Source organism: Anguilla anguilla, chromosome 8 (assembly GCF_013347855.1).
Source record: "Anguilla anguilla isolate fAngAng1 chromosome 8, fAngAng1.pri, whole genome shotgun sequence".
In the NCBI taxonomy this organism is placed as follows: Eukaryota; Metazoa; Chordata; class Actinopteri; order Anguilliformes; family Anguillidae; genus Anguilla; species Anguilla anguilla.
Genome location: NC_049208.1, coordinates 1,049,807 through 1,074,509, shown reverse-complemented (window position 1 = coordinate 1,074,509; position 24,703 = coordinate 1,049,807). Strand labels below are relative to the sequence as shown.

At 45.3% G+C, this 24,703-nt stretch overlaps 4 protein-coding genes across 6 annotated transcripts in view; 3 read left to right on the top strand and 1 right to left on the bottom strand.

Annotated features, from left to right (window-relative positions):
- The window catches only part of LOC118232828 (FYVE and coiled-coil domain-containing protein 1-like), a 43,478-nt gene extending 26,008 nt beyond the window's left edge, over nucleotides 1-17,470 (bottom strand). The window contains exons 1-3 of one of the 3 annotated variants that reach the window (XM_035427969.1): nucleotides 13,569-13,638; nucleotides 13,070-13,212; nucleotides 3,293-3,351 (exon numbers count right to left, since the gene is read on the bottom strand). In XM_035427969.1, coding sequence (XP_035283860.1) covers nucleotides 3,293-3,351; nucleotides 13,070-13,081 — 71 coding nt within the window. In that variant the 5' untranslated portion in view covers nucleotides 13,082-13,212; nucleotides 13,569-13,638. Of the gene's footprint in view, nucleotides 1-3,292; nucleotides 3,352-6,334; nucleotides 6,496-9,580; nucleotides 10,027-13,069; nucleotides 13,213-13,568; nucleotides 13,639-17,455 lie in introns of those variants that run through there. The other 2 variants (XM_035427968.1, XM_035427973.1) reach the window with 2 other exon arrangements.
- LOC118233425 (chemokine XC receptor 1-like) lies at nucleotides 1,700-23,506 on the top strand. Its single transcript, XM_035429198.1, has 3 exons — nucleotides 1,700-1,760; nucleotides 18,338-19,424; nucleotides 22,956-23,506. Exons 2-3 carry the CDS (start codon nucleotides 18,380-18,382, stop codon nucleotides 23,504-23,506), a joined length of 1,596 nt encoding a protein of 531 aa, XP_035285089.1. The 5' UTR covers nucleotides 1,700-1,760; nucleotides 18,338-18,379.
- Nucleotides 2,151-3,607, top strand: LOC118232833 (chemokine XC receptor 1-like). Its single transcript, XM_035427992.1, has one exon. It carries the CDS (start codon nucleotides 2,286-2,288, stop codon nucleotides 3,333-3,335), a length of 1,050 nt encoding a protein of 349 aa, XP_035283883.1. The 5' UTR covers nucleotides 2,151-2,285; the 3' UTR covers nucleotides 3,336-3,607.
- Nucleotides 13,711-16,729, top strand: LOC118233426 (chemokine XC receptor 1-like). The gene is made up of 3 exons (XM_035429199.1): nucleotides 13,711-13,757; nucleotides 16,123-16,270; nucleotides 16,352-16,729. The coding sequence occupies exons 1-3, from the start codon at nucleotides 13,711-13,713 to the stop codon at nucleotides 16,727-16,729; spliced, it is 573 nt and encodes a 190-aa protein (XP_035285090.1).
- Nucleotides 23,507-24,703: the final 1,197 nt, after the last annotated feature.

Here is a 24,703-nt window from a genome sequence, read left to right as displayed (position 1 = left end):
CAAAATGGCTGCCGTGCATCAACCAGGTGGTTGATTAAACGTTGGTGGTGGAGTTTCCCCCTCATCACTGTAAATAGCTTTGAGTCGTTGGCTGGTGGCAAAAAACTAAGAAGAAGAAGAAGAAGAAGAAGAATTATGAATTATTTATTTTTTTAAATGATGTACAAAAACAAAGGCAAAAAGCAGTCTGGGACTATACGAATCTGCACACCGAAACACACTGATTCTATTTAAAGGTATATTCTTGGAAGTGAAACAGCACAAGACAGCGGTGAAAAGCTGAACCAGAGGATGTGAGTAATTCGCAGCTTCTGTTTTCGCAGAAAATCTCGCAGCAAGACAAGCGTCGAGCAGCCTGTGCGTCGTCGCTTTGAGGCTGAACTGGTTGATGATGAGTACGCCGTGGTGGCGTACTGCTACGCCCGGATCCTGTGACTCCCGGGCGAGGATGGACCTGGCACTGGCCTGCACCCGCGTCCTGGCCTACTGCCACTGCTGCCTCAACCCCATCCTGTACGCCTTCACCCACAGGTTCAGGGCCCACCTCGCCAAAGTGTTCCTCTGCTGTCGCCCGCAGCAACCTGGAGCTGCCAATGAGGGGGCGGGGGTGGGGTCGGGGGTGGGGCCTGGCACCATCCATAACAGTTCTAACAGCCTCTGGAAGGAGGGGGTGACAGGCGGGGAAGTGTCTGTGGCTACTCCCAAAATCAACCCGGGTATGGGAGCTGGAGGGGAGGGAGCTGGGGGGGAGGTTGCTTCGTTTGTGTATTTTCATCAGGTTTATTTTATTTTATTTTATTATGCATTTATTTTGTTGGCCGGGCTGTGGGATGGTGGGCATGGGCTCTGGGGGGTTTGGGGCTTGCACCCCCTCTCCTGCCCTCTTCTTTCATTTGTTTATCTTTATTACTTTGATTAGTTATACAACACAGTCCTGGCTCCAGTAATTATACTGCATAATTATTTAATAATGATTATTATTATTTATAATACTAACCCATTAGATATCAATAAAATTCTGGTAGATCACTGACAGTTTTTTTACTTCACCAGTGTTCTTATCTATGACTTCACAGTTTTGGTTGCTCAAATGTTTTGTTTGCAAATTACCAGAGACCTTCAAATTTTTATGAGCCTAAATTTTTAGAAGCCTAAAAAAAGAGTGAACGCTTTCAAAATACACATTTGGCCGGGGATAGTAACTCAGGTAAGAGGGTGGCAGTCGTCTGCACTAACCCGCAGTCTTCTGGATGCTGCTTTCCTCTGCCTCAACGGGGGCGGGGGGGGGGGGGGGGGGGGGGGGGTGGGGGGGGTGGGGGGGTGGATTCACACATTCTTATCTGTCTCAGGACAAGGCGTGCAAAAGAGAAATGAGTGACTCACTGTCTGCACAAACAACTGCTTTCACATCCTTGGTGATGGTGGGCGGTGATTAGGATTTCCCCTGGGTGGCAGGACACTGCCTGTCGACTGGGGGCACTGCCCGGGATTTTGGGCCCCTGGAACAGATGTCACATTGGGCCCCTGCACAGTTACAGCACTCTTGGAATCGTGAAATGGCGGTGCAGGGCAGCTGGACTCGGCTCTCCGCCTGTGGCTGGTGGACGGACAGCTGTCACTCATCCTGGGGGGTAGAGCTTGTCTGAAGAGGCGGCCATAAAGGGACTAGCACGAGCGTCGGAGTTCAGACACTCTCCCTCGAAATCTGTGGGTGTGATCTGTGCCTGAACAAACGCTTTGTATGTATTGCCGTGCTACAGGTAAGGAGTTCATTTCTGATCATTCAGCTTCTTACATATTCATATTCATATATTCATTTTCAAATGCATGTAAGAGCAATGTTTTCATCACATAAAGTTAATGAAATTTTACTAGATTTGTATGACATAATATCCGTTTTCATACAATTTCATGTCTTTTAAATAATAATAATAATAATATATGTCCATATTTTCAGCAATATACTATTCCATTAAGATGTACCATTGTTAAAATATTGCAAATACTTTATTATATAATAATAATATGTCCATATTTTCAGCAATATACTCTTCCTTTAAGATGTACCATTGTTAAAACATTGCAAATAAGTATTATTATTATTATTATTATTATTATTATTAATAATAATAATAATAATAATAATAATAATAATAATAATAATAATAATATAATGACATTTTAAATATATATATATATATTCTGCATGTACTCTATTTCATTGTTTGTAATGTCTCATCAGTAAAGATTGGCAGGTTGCAGAGTGGGGGGGGGACGACAGAAACATGGCGTCTGCTCTCACAGCCTCTCCCTTGTCTGACGGATTCCAAGCCACCACGGATTACAGTTACGACTACGACTACAACGACAACGGCTCTTTGGTGACCCTGGGGGAGGACGAGCCCCAGCAATTTGGCGGGACGTTCTCCGGTGTTCTGTACACCCTGATCTTCATCCTCAGCCTGGTGGGGAACAGCTTCCTGCTCTGGGCTCTGCTGGTGCGGGAGGACCTGAGGAAGACCACCACGCTCTTCCTCCTGCAGCTGGCCGTGTCCGACCTGCTGCTCACGCTGACACTGCCCTTCTGGGCCGTCTATCACCTGCACCACTGGGTCTTCGGCATGCCCGGCTGCCACCTCCTCGTCTTCCTCTTCTTCCTGGGCTTCTACGGCTACATGGCGTTCCTGGCGGCGGTGACGGTGGACCGCTACCTGGCCGTGGTCCACGCCGTGCGGATGCTGCGGCTGCCGTCTCGGCTGTGCGTCGCGCTCTCCAGCGCCTCCCTGTGGCTGGTGTGCGTCATCGCGAGCATCCCGGAGGCGGTGCACTCCGAGACTGTGGAGTACGGGGGCGAGACGCAGTGCCAGGCGGTGCGTCAGCAGCTGCACCTGGAGCTGCTGGGATACGCCGTGCAGGTCAGCCTGTTCTTCCTCCTCCCCTTCGCCCTCATCCTCTTCTGCTACGCGCGCATCTGGGCCACCGTGTCCAGGTGCAGGTCGGCCAGGCGGGCGCAGGCCGTGCGGCTGATCTTCTGCATGGTGCTGGGGTTCTTCGCCTGCTGGGCGCCCTACAACGTGGTGCTGATCCTGGGCGCCCTGCAGCTCCTGGGCTGCCCCGGGCTGACGGGGCCCGAGGCCAAAGAGAGGCTGGCGTATGCGTACTACGTGTGCCACACCCTGGCCTACTGCCACTGCTTCCTCAACCCCGCCCTCCACGTCTTCGGCAGCGGAAGGTTCCGCAGTTACCTCTCCGTCCGTCGCCACAGCGACCGGGGGAGGAGCCTGACACTCACCACTCAGCACAGTGTCCAGCGAGGTTCCACCTCCCGTCAGTGATGTGCTGTGGGTGCAACTGCAGAAAAACAAAGAAGGAAAAAATCAGAAGCGGGGATGGGGAGATTGGGACATCCTGAAATACTTGGAACTGAAAGGCAAAGACTTTCAGTTCCCTGGAACCACTATGGTGAGAATCAGCCTTGTCTAGAAATATCTCACTATTTTATAAGTTGTTTTTTAATTTTTTTATTTGGCAAATTATCTAAAAAAAAAAAAAAAAAAAACACTTAGCAAATATACGTTTTTGTTACACATTGTCCATAAACACAGCTGGGTATTTACTGAAGCAACTCAGGACAAGCGTGAAGCTCATACTTTAATCTCTTAGCGCAAAGCCCCCGAGATTACTGACATTTGGTGCTACTGCAATCAAAGTGTGAGTTAAAAACAGAAACGCGCTGTTTTAGTTTCATTAGTAGACGATACACGACAACTATGCTGAATATGGAGTTTCGCAGCGCCACCATTGTCGCTCTGGTAGTTCATTTAACAAGAACCCCCTCCCTGCAGTCTCAGCTACAACTACACCCCCCACCCATGACAATGGACAATATTGTCTATCTTGGCATTCATAAAAAATATTATTTCACCACTAAAAAAATCGTATTCGGTCATAGCAACAAGATAAACCCGAAAATAGCCCTAAGATATGCCAATACAGCAGTGAATGCTCACTGAATAACGAAATAAACGAGAAAAAGTTTTAAAAAATGATACCATCTAATTCTACAGTCAATATCTGGGACTAAATATTGAATAAATATGCAACCTTACCGTTGGTTTTACATGTAGAGATGTCCCTTTTGAGGCTGAGTGGTCATATATTGTCTTAGACAATCCGTTTGTGTAATATATGTGCTTTTGTGATGCCTGGGTACCTTCAGAAATAGCTGTGTGTAATACCGCACGTGTTGTTTACAGCGTTGTCGCCCTTTATAGTACAGTCTGGCTTGATTGACAATTAATTTATTCAGGTGAGAGTATAAGCTTCTAACGATGTATAAAATGTCTAATTTTACTTTTGGAATAGCGTTTTTTAGGTCAGCGTAACCAAATATTTTCTTATCATCGCATTCACTTACGCACACTCTGTGGTAGCAGTAAAAGACGCTGCACCTAACGAAACGTGCTTAACGATATTTCGTAATTTCTTGGAAAATACTATTATTATTGAGGACTTCTGGGCATAGCTAAGCCATATGTTTGCTGATAGACCTAGCTGTCTTTAAATAGGTTAGTGGTATGATATAATGTGGATATTTCACACTGTAATATAAGCGTTAGTTAGTAGTGTAATAATTTTTGTGAAGCATGCAGCAGTGATGACGTGAGAGTTGGAACATTGCCAAAACGTGATGGTTAAAAATTGTCGTCCCATCCCCATACAAGAAAACATACAAGAGTACAGGGTATAGAAATACATACAAGAGTTAATTGTTACACATTTAGGTACTGTACTGCGTTGTGTGACAATATTTTTGCATTATTTTTAATCTGATAGCAATGTTCCATCTTAAACCTTCATAAGGGGCTCATTTATATGCTTTATAATGGACAAAAACCATTTTATTCATTTTTGGAGAGATTTTGGATATGTTTCTGGACCCCTAGATATTTTAGACCACTGTACTGATGGAAAGCTTGTAATTCCCACCTGAAAATGATGCAACAGTGAGTTTCTTGAGTCAAAACAGTTGATTTGTAGTGAAATACGTGAATATGTTGTGATTTACAGCAATGCATCATTCAGACATTTTGGATAGATTTGGAGATGCTGGGTACACTGCTTAGTTTTTGCTTCATAAATCTATAGTAGTTCTACATATCCACCCTTAGATTTTATGAACTTGTGGTCAAGAAGTTTTTGATCCAGTACATAGTTTAACCTGATGTATATATGCAATCTCTCAGTATTTCATTGCAAACTAAAAAAGTGCAAATTCATTTTTGATTTTTTGTCTAGACAATTGCATTTGTGGCACTGCATTTCTTCCAAAATTATGAATATAATATTAGTATTGTAAATTGTACGAATGTCTTGCTTCATTTAAGCTTAGTCCATGGAAATACAAGATGGGACAATCGTAAGATATTACTGTATAGTCACTGAAAGGTTTCTTTCTGGGGATGTTACCCATTTGAGTCAAACAGAGTGCAATTCCATTTCACTTCCTATAACTGTTTTTTTTTTTTTAATATACATACACACCTGTGGTGGCCACTTTTTATGTCTTGTTTAAAAAGCACATATTCAATATAATTGCCTGTAAATATCTTAATATTTTAGAAATGCTAGAATTGTTTTAGAAGTGTACGAATGTTGGAAGAATCTAGGGTTATAATCTACAGCGTATCGCAGTACCTGTTTCTTCTTAAGCCTTTGCTAACCAAGATAAAATTTGAACGGATGTGTTGGCGGTTGCAACGTTTCCTGTGAGGCTGACATGTCATTCCAGTGTGGTCGGTGTGTCTCATGACCAAGGATGCGTTTACAGGTTGGCTCAGTAAAGCCAACTCTGCAACAGGAAGTAATGCAAGTTATCAGAAAAAAATAAGCATTTTCACATCAAAGACAATGCATCAGATCACTGGGATCTTTTTTTTTTTTTTTTTTTTTTTACATTAAAAAAAAAAAAGTGTAACATTTCATGTTATCAAATTATCAGTGCTAATAATATGTACATTCCTGGGCAAATAAAATTGGCCAAGCCCAAAATGGGAAAATATTAAGCTTTTAATGGTCTTAACAACAAATCATTGGTCAGAAAATTAGCAAGAATTAAACAGACTATGTTTGTATGTACAGTGTGTGTGTGTGTGTGTGTGTCCTTTTCTAAAATACAACCCTGGCTGTCATAGTTGTAGTTAGGTAAACTCTGAACCTCCATTCAATGCACCAACTATGAACTTTGTGCATTTAGCTAATAAAGTTATTTCTTCAGCATTTCTGTTTGTGCTCCTCAGGAAAGCTAATTTTTAAGCGTTAAGCCAGTAATCACCTGTTCATCGAGCTGTGCTGAGTCCAGGCTGAGGCAGAGTTTCCGAAGCCACAATCCGCACGTCTGTCTGTACCACACCGCCATATGCTGTTCAGAGCTGGTAGAGCGAGTTGTTTACAGTCTCTGGCATCGACACGCAGCCAAAGCGCTTCTACAGGGCACTGCTCAGGTCAGAGAAACAACACAGGCGGGATAAATGTGAACGTAATTGTAATAAATCAACCTACCAGCAGGGGGAGGAAGGGACACGGACAAAACTGAGTGGCGCCAGCCATCTTTTTTTAAAACCGGTGCAGTCTGGGTGAAGACTGCCAATTCTGCCCACTCGCACACACATGCACGCACACAAGCACACACGCATGCACACACACAAGTACACACATACACACACCAGGGTTCATACATTTTTTCACCAATGATTTTCAATGACTTTTCCATGACTTCTCCACAACCTTTAACTGAATTTCCATGACCAAAACAAATGACTTTATCTCAGCGGGACGATTTAAAATTATTTATTGTAACACTAAGTAAAATTAGGTCTGCATCTGAAACATATGGTGCCTCTCTAAAACAAATAAACACCAGACAGACGCACTTAGATACATTCTCTCTTATTTTAATTCGAATTGTTTAACATTTTTGTCAATGTCTCAAACAGGGCTCGAAATTGCGACCATTTTGGTCGCATATGCTCCCGAAATTTAATCTGTGCGACCTCGAAATATAATTCGGAGCATTTGTGCGAGTGCAAATAATTGTTCTGGTGCGACCTTTTTTTTCTTTTCTTTTTCCAGTCGAACGTCTCTTTCTCTGTACATTCGCTAGTTAGTACAGTCAGTATGTGCCTTGTGAGCTGACGGTGACCCTTCTAACCAATCGTGAGCTTGACATTCTTACCTTTAACGCTGATTTTAAATTAGCCTTCAATCACTCCCTTTCGCTGCACTCCACTGTCACGCGACACAGAGAGCTAACGCGTTAACTAATGTTACCTAAAGACAAAAGTTTATGTTCAATTTATCAGCGTTATCGAAAGCTGAAAACTTGAAGCGAACATATTTTTTTGAAACGTTAACGTAGCGTTTCGTGTAGCGACCCGGTTGAAACAGCTGATTTCTCCGATGCAGTTTACTGGCGGTTGATTTAATTAGCGGTATTAATGTGACGAGAAGCGCCTTGTCGTTTCAATGCATAACACGCAATTCCTTGAAGAGTCGACACATTTAGGCGTGACAGTTTAACTGTTACTTGTAAACCGTACTGTTATATTGTCGTTTTTATCAATAAAAAAACTATTGCATATATTGTTGGTGCTCCTTACATTTTGGTGGGTGCTCCTAACTTTTTGAAGTTGGGAGCACCAGTTGTCAGGTGCGTGGGGGGTTAGGACTCAAACGCAGAATGAGGGGAAAAAACTCCAAACTCCAAATGGTATGAACAAAGACTTTACTTAACAGAACAGGAACTAAAGCAGGGAACAAAAGGCCTCTTGGGGCAACTCTCAAAAAACAAAGAAAACTGCAAAACTCAGAAAACAGAAAATCCAAGAATCCAAAAACACACAAAACAAAACGTGGGCAGAGATACACAGGGAGCTACTCTCAGGAGGAAACACGCAGGGCAGAAACATGACCAGAAGCACACTCAACCAAACAAGGATCCAGCACCTGAGGCAGGGAGAAGGGAACTTAAATAGACACCACACGAGACACAGGAGGGCACAATGAACAATCAGGCCACAGAGAGGGAAGGGAAAACGAGACAACCCAAAAACAATAATAGAATAATTGAAAACAATAATACAATTAAACAGGGTAAAAGGACAGAGCTAAAAACTGAAGTGCCGCCACCTGGCGGCCCAAAAAGGGAAACACAGACAAACCACAGAACATGACACCAATGCTACCAAGTTAAAAAGTTAATTTCGAGCCCTGATATATTATTGAAGCTGCACTTCCCTGGCATATTGTCGGCACAGTAGGGCCTACGTTTACTAACTGCTACATTAGCTGAAGCGTACCTGTTGGGCGTGCCTGTAAACAGACTGAGCCAGACCGAATTAACTTCTCACACCACCAAAATACCGTGAAGGTTACGTGCCAATTTACATTTTATTACTATACATACTATTTTTATGATTGGATTAATTAGTAATTATATTTTATGCAACTTCAGCTATATTTCTATTACTTTTCCAAAACTTTTCAAAAAATATTATTTTCCATAACTTTTCCAGGGCCTGGAAATTGCATTTTAAATTTCAATGACTTTTCCAGGTTTTTCATGACCGTACGAACCCTGACACACACACACGCAGGTTAGGAAAACTGGAGAGTCCAAATTGCCCCCACCCCTCCCCCCTGCTCGACAGACTCCAACAAACCCCCAACTCCCCCCCCATCGCCTCGCCCCCCCCCCTCCCCCCCCCCTGCAAAATGGCTGCCGTGCATCAACCAAGTGGTTGATTAAACGTTGGTGGTGGAGTTTCCCCCTCATCACTGTAAATTGCTTTGAGTCGCTGGCTGGTGGCCGAAGAAGAAGAAGAAGAAGAAGAAGAAGAAGAAGAAGAAGAAGAAGAAGAAGAAGAAGAAGAAGAAGAAGAAGAAGAAGAAGAAGAAGAAGAAGAAGAAGAAGAAGAAGAAGAAGAAGAAGAAGAAGAAGAAGAAGAAGAAGAAGAAGAAGAAGAAGAAGAAGAAGAAGAAGAAGAAGAAGAAGAAGAAGAAGAAGAAGAAGAAGAAGAAGAAGAAGAAGAAGAAGAAGAAGAAGAAGAAGAAGAAGAAGAAGAAGAAGAAGAAGAAGAAGAAGAAGAAGAAGAAGAAGAAGAAGAAGAAGAAGAAGAAGAAGAAGAAGAAGAAGAAGAAGAAGAAGAAGAAGAAGAAGAAGAAGAAGAAGAAGAAGAAGAAGTAGTAGTAGTAGTAGTAGTAGTAGTAGTAGTAGTAGTAGTAGTAGTAGTAGTAGTAGTAGTAGTAGTAGTAATTATATATTTTTTATGATGTTCAAAATGTTCCTTCTGGAGCACCTATCACCTGTCCCACTGGGTCTTTGGCCCCGCCCTCTGCAGGGTCCTTGTCGACGCCTACTTGGCGGGCCTGTACTGCGGGCTGATGTTCCTGACCGCGCTGACCGTGGACCGCTACGTGACCGTGGTGCACGGCCGGTCGCCACGGTGACCGAGGAAGTGGAGCCCGGGCGGTTCGAGTGCGAGGCGGCAGCCTTTAGCCCCCGGGGGAGCGGACGGCCTACCTCCTGCAGGTGGGCCTGCTGTTCCTGCTGCCGCTGGCCGTGGTGGCGTACTGCTACGCCCGGCACCGGACGGTGACCATGGTGCTGTGCATCGTGGCGGCCTTCTTCGTCTGCTGGGGCCCCTACAACGCGCTGCTGGTGCTGGAGGCCGTGTACGGGACGGGGGGCATGGACTGTGACTCCCGGGTGCGGATGGACCTGGCGCTGGCCTGCACCCGCGTCCTGGCCTACTGCCACTGCTGCCTCAACCCCATCCTGTACGCCTTCACCCACAGGTTCAGGGCCCACCTCGCCAAAGTGTTCCTCTGCTGTCGCCCGCGGCAACCTGGAGCTGCCAATGAGGGGGCGGGGGTGGGGTCGGGGGCGGGGCCTGGCACCGTCCATAACAGTTCTAACAGCCTCTGGAAGGAGGGGGTGACAGGCGGGGAAGTGTCTGTGGCTACTCCCAAAATTAAACCGGGCATGGAACTGAAATCCTTGGCTTAGGAGTGCGTGGGACGTACCTCGGCGTGGAGTGAGCTGGGGGGGGGGGGGGGGAGCTGGGGGGGGAGGTTGCTTTGTTTGTGTATTTTTATCAGGTTTATTTTTTTTATTATGCATTTATTTTGTTGGCCAGGCTGAGGGATGGTGGGCATGGGCTCTGGGGGGTTTGGGGCTTGCACCCCCTCTCCTGCCCTCTTCTTTCATTTGTTTATCTTTATTACTTTAATTAGTTATACAACACAGTCCTGGGTCCAGTAATTATACTGCATAATTATTTAATAATGATTATTATTATTTATAATACTAACCCATTAGATATCAATAAAATTCTGGTAGATCACTGACAGTTTTTTTACTTCACCAGTGTTCTTATCTACGACTTCACAGTTTTGGTTGCTCAAATGTTTTGTTTGCAAATTACCAGAGACCTTCAAATTTTTATGAGCCTAAATTTTTAGAAGCCCCTATAAGCCTAAAAAAAGAGTGAACGCTTTCAAAATACACATTTGGCCGGGGATAGTAACTCAGGTAAGAGGGTGACAGTCATCTGCACTAACCCGCAGTCTTCTGGATGCTGCACATTCTCATCTGTCTCAGGACAAGGCGTGCAAAAGAGAAATGAGTGACTCACTGACTGCACGAACAACTGCTTTCGCATCCTTGGTGATGGTGGGTGGGGGTCAGGATTTCCCCTGGGTGGCAGGACACTGCCTGTCGACGGGGGCGCTGCCTGGGATTTTGGGCCCCTGGAACAGATGTCACATTGGGCCCCTGCACAGTTACAGCACTCTTGGAATCGTGAAATGGCGGTGCAGGGCAGCTGGACTCGGCTCTCCGCCTGTGGCTGGTGGACGGACAGCTGTCACTCATCCTGGGGGGTAGAGCTTGTCTGAAGAGGCGGCCATAAAGGGACTAGCACGAGTGTCGGAGTTCAGACACTCTCCCTCGAAATCTGTGGGTGTGATCTGTGTCTGAACAAACGCTTTGTATGCATTGCCGTGCTACAGGTAAGGAGTTCATTTCTGATCATTCAGCTTCTTACATATTCATATTCATATATTCATTTTCAAATGCATGTAAGAGCAATGTTTTCATCACATACAGTTAATGAAATTTTACTAGATTTGTATGACATAATATCCGTTTTCATGCAATTTCAAGTCTTTTAAATAATAATAATAATAATAATAATAATAATAATAATAATAATAATAATAATATATGTCCATATTTTCAGCAATATACTCTTCCTTTAAGATGTACCATTGTTAAAACATTGCAAATAAGTATTATTATTATTATTATTATTATTATTATAATATAATGACATTTTAAATATATATATATATATTCTGCATGTACTCTATTTCATTGTTTGTAATGTCTCATCAGTAAAGATTGGCAGGTTGCAGAGTGGGGGGGACGACAGAAACATGGCGTCTGCTCTCACAGCCTCTCCCTTGTCTGACGGAATCCAAGCCACCATGGATTACAGTTACTACGACAACTACTTTAACGACTCTAACGACGTTAACGACTTTAACGACTCTAACGACTACAACAACGGCTCTTTGGTGTTCCTTTGGCTGGACGAGCTTCAGCGCTTTCGCGGGATGTTCTCTGGCGTTCTGTACACCCTGATCTTCATCCTCAGCCTGGTGGGGAACAGCTTCCTGCTCTGGGCTCTGCTGGTGCGGGAGGACCTGAGGAAGACCACCACTCTCTTCCTCCTGCAGCTGGCCGTGTCCAACCTGCTGCTCACGCTGACACTGCCCTTCTGGACCGTCTATTACCTGCACCACTGGGTCTTCGGCACGCCCAGCTGCCACCTCTTCATCTTCCTCTACTTCCTGGGCTTCTACGGCTACATGGCGTTCCTGGTGGCGGTGACGGTGGACCGCTACCTGGTCGTGGTCCACGCCGTGCGGATGCGGCGGCTGCCGTCTCGGCTGTGCGTCGCACTCTCCAGTGCCTCCCTGTGGCTGGTGTGCATCATCGCGAGCGTCACGCAGGCGGTGCACTCCAAGACTGTGGAGGACGGGGACGGGACGTACTGCCTGGTGGTGCGCAAGTCGCTGTACCTGTACCTGCTGGGATACGTCATGCAGGTCAGCCTGTTCTTCCTCCTCCCCTTCGCCCTCATCCTCTTCTGCTACGCGCGCATCTGGGCCACCGTGTCCAGGTGCAGGTCAGCCAGGCGGGCGCAGGCCGTGCGGCTGATCTTCTGCATGGTGCTGGGGTTCTTCGCCTGCTGGGCGCCCTACAACGTGGTGCTGTTCCTGGCCGCCCTGCTGAGGGGGCCCGAGGCCATAAAGAGGCTGTTGTATGCGTACTACGTGTGCCGCGCTCTCGCCTACTGCCACTGCTTCCTCAACCCCGCCCTCCACGTCTTTGGCAGCGGAAGGTTCCGCAGTTACCTCTCCGTCCGTTGCCACAGCGACCGGGGGAAGAGCCTGACACTCAGCACTCAGCACAGTGTCCAGCAAGGTTCCACCTCCCGTCTGTGATGTGCTGTGGGTGCGACTGCAGAAAAAAACCAGCTTTTTTTCTTTTTTTTATTTGGCAAATTATCTAAAAAATAAAAAAAAACCACTTATACTGTATATGTTTTTTTTTTATACATTGTCCACGTATGGGTATTTACCCACAGCTGGGTATTTACTGAAGCCACTCAGGACAAGCATGAAACTCATACTTAGCTTATTACATGGAAATACAAGATGGGACAATCATAAGATTTTACTGTATAGTCATTGAAAGGTTTCTTTCTGAGGATGTTACCCATTTGAGTCAAACAGAGTGCAATTCCATTTCACTTCCTATAACTGTTTTTTTTTTTTTTTAATATACATACACACCTGTGGTGGCCACTTTTTTTGTTTAAAAAGCACATATTCATTATAATTGCCTGTAAATATCTTAATATTTTAGAAATGCTAGAATTGTTTTAGAAGTCTACGAATGTTGGAAGAATCTAGGGTTATAATCTACAGCGTATCGCAGTACCTGTTGCTTCATAAGCCTTTGCTAACCAAGATGGATGTGTTGGTGGTTGCAGCGTTTCCTGTGAGGCTGACATGTCATGCCAGTGTGGTCGGTGTGTCTCATGACCAAGGATGCTTTTACAGGTTGGCTCAGTAAAGCCAACTCTGCAACAGGAAGTAGTGCAAGTTATCGGAAAAAAAAAAATATTTTCACATCAAAGACAACGCATCAGATCACAGGGATCTTTTTTTTTTTTTTTTTTTTTTACATTTAAAAAAAATGTATAACATTTCATGTTATCAAATTATCAGTGCTAATAATATGTATTTTTGTATATACAGTGTGTGCGTGTCCTTTTCTGAAATACAACCCTGGCTGTCATAGTTGTAGGTAAACTCTGAACCTCCATTCAATGCACCAACTATGAACTTTGTGCATTTGGCTAATAAAGTTATTTCTTCAGCATTTCTGTTTGTGCTCCTCAGGAAAGCTAATTTTTAAGCGTTAAGCCAGTAATCACCTGTTCATCGAGCTGTGCTGAGTCCAGGCTGAGGCAGAGTTTCCGGAGCCACAATCCGCACGTCTGTCTGTACCACACCGCCATCTGCTGTTCAGAGCTGGTAGAGCGAGTTGTGCTATGAAGCAGCAGCTGGAACCTCAGCATGGGCATCGACACGCAGCCAAAGCGCTTCTACAGGGCACTGCTCAGGTCAGAGAAACAACACAGGCGGGATAAATGTGAACGTAATTGTAATAAATCAACCTACCAGCAGGGGGAGGAAGGGACACGGACAAAACTGAGTGGCGCCAGCCATCTTTTTTTAAAACCGGTGCAGTCTGGGTGAAGACTGCCAATTCTGCCCACTCGCACACACATGCACGCACACAAGCACACACGCATGCCCACACACAAGCACACACGCATGCCCACACACAAGCACACACATACACACACCAGGGTTCATACATTTTTTCACCAATGATTTTCAATGACTTTTCCATGACTTCTCCACAACCTTTAACTGAATTTGCATGACCAAAACAAATGACTTTATCTCAGCGGACGATTAAAAATTATTTATTGTAACACTAAGTAAAATTAGGTCTGCATCTGAAACATATGGTGCCTCTCTAAAACAAATAAACACCAGACAGACGCACTTAGATACATTCTCTCTTATTTTAATTCGAATAGTTTAACATTTTTGTCAATGTCTCAAACAGGGCTCGAAATTGCGACCATTTTGGTCGCATATGCTCCCGAAATTTAATCTGTGCGACCTCGAAATATAATTGGGAGCATTTGTGCGAGTGCAAATAATTGTTCTGGTGCGACCTTTTTTTTTTTTCTTTTTCCAGTCGAACGTCTTTTTCTCTGTACATTCGCTAGTTAGTACAGTCAGTATGTGCCTTGTGAGCTGACGGTGACCCTTCTAACCAATCGTGAGCTTGACATTCTTACCTTTAACGCTGATTTTAAATTGGTTAATATTAGCCTTCAATCACTCCCTTTCGCTGCACTCCACTGTCACGCGACACAGAGAGCTAACGCGTTAACTAATGTTACCTAAAGACAAAAGTTTATGTTCAATTTATCAGCGTTATCGAAAGCTGAAAACTTGAAGCGAACATATTTTTTTGAAACGTTAACGTAGCGTTTCGTGTAGCGACCCGGTTGAAACAGCTGATTTCTCCGATGCAGTTTACTGGCGGTTGATTTAATTAGCGGTATTAATGTGACGAGAAGCGCCTTGTCGTTTGAATGCATAACACGCAATTCCTTGAAGAGTCGACACATTTAGGCGTGACAGTTTAACTGTTACTTGTAAACCGTACTGTTATATTGTCGTTTTTATCAATAAAAAAACTATTGCATATATTGTTGGTGCTCCTTACATTTTGGTGGGTGCTCCTAACTTTTTGAAGTTGGGAGCACCAGTTGTCAGGTGCGTGGGGGGTTAGGACTCAAACGCAGAATGAGGGGAAAAAACTCCAAACTCCAAATGGTATGAACAAAGACTTTACTTAACAGAACAGGAACTAAAGCAGGGAACAAAAGGCCTCTCAGGGCAACTCTCAAAAAACAAAGAAAACTGCAAAACTCAGAAAACAGAAAATCCAAGAATCCAAAAACACACAAAACAGAACGTGGGCAGAGATACACAGGGAGCTACTCTCAGGAGGAAACACGCAGGGCAGAAACATGACCAGAAGCACACTCAACCAAACAAGGATCCAGCACCTGAGGCAGGGAGAAGGGAACTTAAATAGACACCACACGAGACACAGGAGGGCACAATGAACAATCAGGCCACAGAGTGGGAAGGGAAAACGAGACAACCCAAAAACAATAATAGAATAATTGAAAACAATAATACAATTAAACAGGGTAAAAGGACAGAGCTAAAAACTGAAGTGCCGCCACCTGGCGGCCCAAAAAGGGAAACACAGACAAACCACAGAACATGACACCAGTGCTACCAAGTTAAAAAGTTCATTTCGAGCCCTGATATATTATTGAAGCTGCACTTCCCTGGCATATTGTCGGCACAGTAGGGCCTATGTTTACTAACTGCTACATTAGCTGAAGCGTACCTGTTGGGCGTGCCTGTAAACAGACTGAGCCAGACTGAATTAACTTCTCACACCACCAAAATACCGCGAAGGTTACGTGCCAATTTACATTTTATTACTATACATACTATTTTTATGATTGGATTAATTAGTAATTATATTTTATGCAACTTTAGCTATATTTCTATTACTTTTCCAAAAAATATTATTTTCCATAACTTTTCCAGGGCCTGGAAATTGCATTTTAAATTTCAATGACTTTTCCAGGTTTTTCATGACCGTACGAACCCTGACACACACACACGCAGGTTAGGAAAACTGGAGAGTCCAAATTGCCCCCACCCCTCCCCCCTGCTCGACAGACTCCAACAAACCCCCAACTCCCCCCCCATCGCCCCCCCCCCCCCCTCCCCCCCCCCCTGCAAAATGGCTGCCGTGCATCAACCAAGTGGTTGATTAAACGTTGGAAGAAGAAGAAGAAGAAGATTTTTTTTATGATGTTCAAAATGTTCCTTCTGGAGCACCTATCACCTGTCCCACTGGGTCTTTGGCCCCGCCCTCTGCAGGGTCCTTGTCGGTGCCTACTTCGCGGGCCTGTACTGCGGGCTGATGTTCCTGACCGCACTGACCGTCGACCGCTACGTGACCGTGGTGCACGGCCGGTCGCCACGGTGACCGAGGAAGTGGAGCCCGGGCGGTTCGAGTGCGAGGCGGCAGCCTTTCCTGCAGGTGGGCCTGCTGTTCCTGCTGCCGCTGGCCTTGGTGGCGTACTGCTATGCCCAGCACCGGACGGTGACCGTGGTGCTGTGCATCGTGGTGGCCTTCTTCGTCTGCTGGGGCCCCTACAACGCGCTGCTGGTGCTGGAGGCCGTGTACGGGATGGGGGGCATGGACTGTGACTCCCGGGCGCGGATGGACCTGGCGCTGGCCTGCACCCGCGTCCTGGCCTACTGCCACTGCTGCCTCAACCCCATCCTGTACGCCTTCACCCACAGGTTCAGGGCCCACCTCGCCAAAATGTTCCTCTGCTGTCGCCCGCGGCAACCTGGAGCTGCCAATGAGGGGGCGGGGGTGGGGGTCGGGGGCGGGGCCTGGCACCGTCCATAACAGTTCTAACAGCCTCTGGAAGGAGGGGGTGACAGACGGGGAAGTATCTGTGGCTACTCCCAAAATCAACCCGGGTATGGGAGCTGGAGGGGAGGGAGCTGGGGGGGGAGGTTGCTTCGTTTGTGTATTTTCATCAGGTTTATTTTATTTTATTTTATTAGGCATTTATTTTGTTGGCCGGGCTGTGGGATGGTGGGCATGGGCTCTGGGGGGTTTGGGGCTTGCACCCCCTCTCCTGCCCTCTTCTTTCATTTGTTTATCTTTATTACTTTGATTAGTTATACAACACAGTCCTGGCTCCAGTAATTATACTGCATAATTATTTCATAATGATTATTATTATTTGTAATACTAACCCATTAGATATCAATAAAATTCTGGTAGATCACTGACAGTTTTTTTACTTCACCAGTGTTCTTATCTATGACTTCACAGTTTTGGTTGCTCAAATGTTTTGTTTGCAAATTACCAGAGACCTTCAAATTTTTATGAGCCTAAATTTTTAGAAGCCCCTATAAGCCTAAAAAAAGAGTGAACGCTTTCAGAATACACATTTGGCCGGGGATAGTAACTCAGGTAAGAGGGTGGCAGTCGTCTGCACTAACCCGCAGTCTTCTGGATGCTGCTTTCCTCTGCCTCAGCGGGGGCGGGGGGGGGGGGGGGGTGGATTCACACATTCTTATCTGTCTCAGGACAAGGCGTGCAAAAGAGAAATGAGTGACTCACTGTCTGCACGAACAACTGCTTTCACATCCTTGGTGATGGTGGGCGGTGGTCAGGATTTCCCCTGGGTGGCAGGACACTGCCTGTCGACGGGGGCACTGCCCGGGATTTTGGGCCCCTGGAACAGATGTCACATTGGGCCCCTGCACAGTTACAGCACTCTTGGAATCGTGAAATGGCGGTGCAGGGCAGCTGGACTCGGCTCTCCGCCTGTGACTGGTGGACGGACAGCTGTCACTCATCCTGGGGGGTAGAGGTTGTCTGAAGAGGCGGCCATAAAGGGACTAGCACGAGCGTCGGAGTTCAGACACTCTCCCTCGAAATCTGTGGGTGCGATCTGTGCCTGAACAAATGCTTTGTATGCATTGCCGTGCTACAGGTAAGGAGTTCATTTCTGATCATTCAGCTTCTTACATATTCATATTCATATATTCATTTTCAAATGCATGTAAGAGCAATGTTTTCATCACATACAGTAAATGAAATTTTACTAGATTTGTATGACATAATATCAGTTTTCATACAATTTCATGTCTTTAAAATAATAATAATAATAATATATGTCCATATTTTCAGCAATATACTATTCCATTAAGATGTACCATTGTTAAAATATTGCAAATACTTTATTATATAATAATAATATGTCCATATTTTCAGCAATATATTCTTCCTTTAAGATGTACCATTGTTAAAACATTGCAAATAAGTATTATTATTATTATTATTATTATTATTATTATTATTATTATTAATAATAATAAGAATAATAATAAGAATAATAATAATGATAATAATAATAATAATAATAATATAATGACATTTTAAATATATATATATATATTCTGCATGTACTCTATTTCATTGTTTGTAATGTCTCATCAGTAAAGATTGGCAGGTTGCAGAGTAGGGGACGACGACAGAAACATGGCGTCTGCTCTCACAGCCTCTCCCTTGTCTGACGGATTCCAAGCCGCCACGGATTACGGTTACTACGACTACAACTACAACTACAACGGCTCTTTGGTGATCCTGGGGGAGGACGAGCCCCAGCAATTTGGCGGGACGTTCTCCGGCGTTCTGTACACCCTGATCTTCATCCTCAGCCTGGTGGGGAACAGCTTCCTGCTCTGGGCTCTGCTGGTGCGGGAGGACCTGAGGAAGACCACCACGCTCTTCCTCCTGCAGCTGGCCGTGTCCGACCTGCTGCTCACGCTGACACTGCCCTTCTGGGCCGTCTATCACCTGCACCACTGGGTCTTCGGCAAGCCCGGCTGCCACCTCCTCGTCTTCCTCTTCTTCCTGGGCTTCTACGGGTACATGGCGTTCCTGGCGGCGGTGGCGGTGGACCGCTACCTGGCCGTGGTCCACGCCGTGCGGATGCTGCGGCTGCAGTCTCGGCTGTGCGTCGCGCTCTACAGCGCCTCCCTGTGGCTGGTGTGTGTCGCCGCGAGCGTCCGGGAAGTGGTGCAATCCGAGACTGTGGAGTACGGGGGCGAGACGCAGTGCCAGGCGGTGCGTCAGCCGCTGCACCTGGAGCTACTGGGATACGTCGTGCAGGTCAGCCTGTTCTTCCTCCTCCCCTTCGCCCTCATCCTCTTCTGCTACGCGCGCATCTGGGCCACCGTGTCCAGGTGCAGGTCGGCCAGGCGGGCGCAGGCCGTGCGGCTGATCTTCTGCATGGTGCTGGGGTTCTTCGCCTGCTGGGCGCCCTACAACGTGGTGCTGCTCCTGGGCGCCCTGCGGCTCCTGGGCTGCCCCGGGCTGACGGGGCCCGAGGCCAAAGAGAGGCTGGCGTATGCGTACTACGTGTGCCACGCCCTGGCCTACTGCCACTGCTTCCTCAACCCCGCCCTCCACGTCTTCGGCAGCGGAAGGTTCCGCAGTTACCTCTCCGTCCGTCGCCACAGCGACCGGGGGAGGAGCCTGACACTCACCACTCAGCACAGTGTCCAGCGAGGTTCCACCTCCCGTCAGTGATGTGCTGTGGGTGCAACTGCAGAAAAACAAAGAAGGAAAAAATCAGAAGCGGGGATGGGGAGATTGGGACATCCTGAAATACTTGGAACTGAAAGGCAAAGACTTTCAGTTCCCTGGAACCACTATGGTGAGAATCAGCCTTGTCTAGAAATATCTCACTATTTTATGAGTTGTTTTTTAATTTTTTTATTTGGCAAATTATCTAAAAAAAAAAAAAAAAACACTTAGCAAATATACGTTTTTGTTACACATTGTCCATAAACACAGCTGGGTATTTACTGAAGCAACTCAGGACAAGCGTGAAGCTCATACTTTAACCTCTTAGTGCAAAGCCCCTGAGATTATTGACATTTGGTGCTACTGCAACCAAAGTGTGAGATAAAAACAGAAACGCGCTGTTTTAGTTTCATTAGTAGACGATACACGACAACTATGCCGAATACGGAGTTTCACCACCGGAGTGCCACCATTGTCGCTCGGGTAGTTCATTTAACACGCACCCCCTCCCTGCAGTCTCATCTACAACTACACCCCCCACCCATGACAATGGACAATATTGTCTATCTTGGCATTCATAAAAATATTATTTCACCACTAAAAAAATCGTATTCGGTCATAGCAACAAGATAAACCCAAAAATAGCCCTAACATATGCCAATACAGCAGTGAATGCTCACTGAATAACGAAATAAACGAGAAAACGTTTTTAAAAATGATACCATGTAATTCTACAGTCAATATCTGGGACTAAATATTGAAAAAATATGCAACCTTACCGTTGGTTTTACATGTAGAGATGTCCCTTTTGAGACTGAGTGCTCATATATTGTCTTAGACAATCCGTTTGTGTAATATATGTGCTTTTGTGATGCCTGGGTACCTTCAGTAATAGCTGTGCATAATACCGCACATGTTGTTTACAGCGTTGTCGCCCTTTATAGTACAGTCTGGCTTGATTGACAATTAATTTATTCAGGTGAGAGTATAAGCTTCTAACGATGTATAAAATGTCTAATTTTACTTTTGGAATAGCGTTTTTTAGGTCAGCGTAACCAAATATTTTCTTATCATCGCATTCACTTACGCACACTCTGTGGTAGCAGTAAAAGACACTGCACCTAACGAAACGTGCTTAACGATATTTCGTAATTTCTTGGAAAATACTATGATTATTGAGGACTTCTGGGCATAGCTAAGCCATGTGTTTGCTGATAGACCTAGCTGTCTTTAAATAGGTTAGTGGTATGATATAATGTGGATATTTCACGCTGTAATATAAGCGTTAGTTAGTAGTGTAATCATTTTTGTGAAGCATGCAGCAGTGATGACGTGAGAGTTGGAACATTGCCAAAACGTGATGGTTAAAAATTGTCGTCCCATCCCCATACAAGAAAACATACAAGAGTACAGAGTATAGAAATACATACAAGAGTTAATGGTTACACATTTAGGTACTGTACTGCGTTGTGTGACAATATTTTTGCATTATTTTTAATCTGATAGCAATGTTCCATCTTAAACCTTCATAAGGGGCTCATTTATATGCTTTATAATGGACAAAAACCATTTTATTCTTTTTCGGAGAGATTTTGGATATGTTTCTGGACCCCTAAATATTTTAGACCACTGTACTGATGGAAAGCTTGTAATTCCCACCTGAAAATGATGCAACAGTGAGTTTCTTGAGTCAAAACAGTTGATTTGTAGTGAAATACGTGAATATGTTGTGATTTACAGCAATGCATCATTCAGACATTTTGGATAGATTTGGAGATGCTGGGTGCACTGCTTAGTTTTTGCTTCATAAATCTATAGCAGTTCTACATATCCACCCTTAGATTTTATGAACTTGTGGTCAAGACGTTTTTGATCCAGTACATAGTTTAACCTGATGCATATATGCAATCTCTCAGTATTTCATTGCAAACTAAAAAAGTGCAAATTCATTTTTGATTTTTTGTCTAGACAATTGCATTTGTGGCACTGCATTTCTTCCAAAATTATGAATATAGTATTAGTATTGTAAATTGTACGAATGTCTTGCTTCATTTAAGCTTAGTCCATGGAAATACAAGATGGGACAATCATAAGATTTTACTGTATAGTCACTGAAAGGTTTCTTTCTGAGGATGTTACCCATTTGAGTCAAACAGAGTACAATTCCATTTCACTTCCTATAACTGTTTTTAAAAAACAATATACATACACACCTGTGGTGGCCTGTGGTGTCTTTTTTAAAAAGCACAGTTTCAATATAATTGTCTGTAAATATCTTATTATTTTAGAAATGCTAGAATTGTTTTAGAAGCGTACGAATGTTGGAACAATCTAGGGTTATAATCTATAGCGTATCGCAGTAACTGTTGCTTCATAAGCCTTTGCTAACCAAGATAAAATTTGAACGGATGTGTTGGCGGTTGCAACCTTTCCTGTGAGGCTGACATGTCATTCCAGTGTGGTCGGAAAAAATAAGTATTTTCACATCAAAGACAATGCATCAGATCACTAGGATCTTTTTTATTTTTTACATTTTAAAAAATGTATAACATTTCATGTTATCAAATTATCAGTGCTAATAATATGTATTTTTGTATGTACAGTGTGTGCGTGTCCTTTTCTAAAATACAACCCTGGCTGTCATAGTTGTAGTTAGGTAAACTCTGAACCTCCATTCAATGCACCAACTATGAACTTTGTTCATTTGGCTAATAAAGTTATTTCTTCAGCATTTCTGTTTGTGCTCCTCAGGAAAGCTAATTTTTAAGCGTTAAGCCAGTATCACCTGTTCATCGAGCTGTGCTGAGTCGAGGCTGAGGCAGAGTTTCCGAAGCCACAATCCGCACGTCTGTCTGTACCACAGCGCCATCTGCTGTTCAGAGCTGGTAGAGCAAGTTGTTCTGTGAAGCAGCAGCTGGAACCTCAGCATGGGCATCGACGCGCAGCCAAAGCGCTTCTACAGGACACTGCTCAGGTCAGAGAAACAACACAGATGGGATAAATGTGAACGTAATTGTAATAAATCAACCTACCAGCAGGGGGAGGAAGGGACACGGACAAAACTGAGTGGCGACAGCCATCTTTTTTTTAACCCGGTGCAGTCTGGGTGAAGACTGCCAATTCTGCCCACTCACACGCGCATGCACGCACACAAGCACACACATGCACGCACACAAGCTCACACGCATGCACGCACACAAGCACACGCGCATGCACACACACATGCACACACGCATGCACACACGCATGCACGCACACAAGCACACACACATGCACACACATGCACACACGCATGCACACACACAAGTACATATATACACACACACACGCAGGTTAGGAAAACTGGAGAGTCCAAATTGCTCCCACCCCTCCCCCCTGCTTGACAGACTCCAACAAACCCCCAACTCCCTCCCCATATACCCCCCCCGCACCGCCCCCCCAGCAAAATGGCTGCCGTGCATCAACCAGGTGGTTGATTCAACGTTGGTGGTGGAGTTTCCCCCTCATCACTGTAAATTGCTTTGAGTCGCTGGCTGGTGGCCAAAAACGAAGAAGAAGAAGAAGAAGAAGAAGAAGAAGCGGACGGCCTACCTCCTGCAGGTGGGCCTGCTGTTCCTGCTGCCGCTGGCCGTGGTGGTGTACTGCTACGCCCGGATCCGGACAGTGACCGTGGTGCTGTGCATCGTGGCGGCCTTCTTCGTCTGCTGGGGCCCCTACAACGTGCTGCTGGTGCTGGAGGCCGTGTACGGGACGGGGGGCACGGACTGTGACTCCCGGGCGAGGATGGACCTGGCGCTGGCCTGCACCCGCGTCCTGGCCTACTGCCACTGCTGCCTCAACCCCATCCTGTACGCCTTCACCCACAGGTTCAGGGCCCACCTCGCCAAAGTGTTCCTCTGCTGTCGCCCGCGGCAACCTGGAGCTGCCAATGAGGGGGCGGGGGTGGGGTCGGGGGCGGGGCCTGGCACCGTCCATAACAGTTCTAACAGCCTCTGGAAGGAGGGGGTGACAGGCGGGGAAGTGTCTGTGGCTACTCCCAAAATCAACCCAGGCATGGAACTGAAATCCTTGGCTTAGGAGTGCGTGGGACGTACCTCGGCGTGGAGGGAGCTGGGAGGGGGGAGCTGGGGGGGGAGGTTGCTTCGTTTGTGTATTTTCATCAGGTTTATTTTATTTTATTTTATTATGCATTTATTTTGTTGGCCGGGCTGTGGGATGGTGGGCATGGGCTCTGGGGGGTTTGGGGCTTGCACCCCCTCTCCTGCCCTCTTCTTTCATTTGTTTATCTTTATTACTTTGATTAGTTATACAACACAGTCCTGGCTCCAGTAATTATACTGCATAATTATTTAATAATGATTATTATTATTTGTAATACTAACCCATTAGATATCAATAAAATTCTGGTAGATTACTGACTGTTTTTTTACTTCACCAGTGTTCTTATCTATGACTTCACAGTTTTGGTTGCTCAAATGTTTTGTTTGCAAATTACATCATATTACATTACATTACAAGCATTTAGCAGACGCTCTTATCCAGAGCGACTTACACAACTTTTACATAGCATTTTACATAGTGTACATTTATACAGCTGGATATATACTGAAGCAAAGCAGGTTAAGTACCTTACTCAAGGGTACAACGGCAGTGTCCAACCCAGGAATCGAACCTGTGACCTTTCGGTTACAAGTCCAGTTCCTTACCCACTGTTCTACACTGCCGCTACAGAGACCTTCAAATTTTTATGAGCCTAAATTTTTAGAAGCCGCTATAAGCCTAAAAAAAGAGTGAACGCTTTCAAAATACACATTTGGCCGGGGATAGTAACTCAGGTAAGAGGGTGGCAGTCGTCTGCACTAACCCGCAGTCTTCTGGATGCTGCACATTCTCATCTGTCTCAGGATAAGGCGTGCAAAAGAGAAATGAGTGACTCGCTGTCTGCACAAACAACTGCTTTCGCATCCTTGGTGATGGTGGGCGGTGGTCAGCATTTCCCCTGGGTGGCAGGACACTGCCTCCCTTTGTAAGAGCAAAGGGATTTTGGGCCCCTGGAACAGATATCACATTGGGCCCCTGCACAGTTACAGCACTCTTGGAATTGTGAAATGGCGGTGCAGGGCAGCTGGACTCGGCTCTCCGCCTGTGACTGGTGGACGGACAGCTGTCACTCATCCTGGGGGGTAGAGCTTGTCTGAAGAGGCGGCCATAAAGGGACTAGCACGAGCGTCGGAGTTCAGACACTCTCCCTCGAAATCTGTGGGTGTGATCTGT

Excerpts from the sequence above, each read along its gene's own strand:
- LOC118233426 (XM_035429199.1), top strand. The coding sequence starts at position 13,711 with ATGGGCATCGACACGCAGCCAAAGCGCTTCTACAGGGCACTGCTCAG. Across the intron at positions 13,758-16,122 it reads TTCTACAGGGCACTGCTCAG|TTCAAAATGTTCCTTCTGGA; the intron begins GTCAGAGAAACA and ends TTTTTTATGATG. Across the intron at positions 16,271-16,351 it reads CCGTCGACCGCTACGTGACC|GTGGGCCTGCTGTTCCTGCT; the intron begins GTGGTGCACGGC and ends CCTTTCCTGCAG.
- LOC118233425 (XM_035429198.1), top strand. The coding sequence starts at position 18,380 with ATGGCGTCTGCTCTCACAGCCTCTCCCTTGTCTGACGGATTCCAAGCC. Across the intron at positions 19,425-22,955 it reads CCAGCGAGGTTCCACCTCCC|TCGCTGGCTGGTGGCCAAAA; the intron begins GTCAGTGATGTG and ends AATTGCTTTGAG.
- LOC118232833 (XM_035427992.1), top strand. The coding sequence starts at position 2,286 with ATGGCGTCTGCTCTCACAGCCTCTCCCTTGTCTGACGGATTCCAAGCC.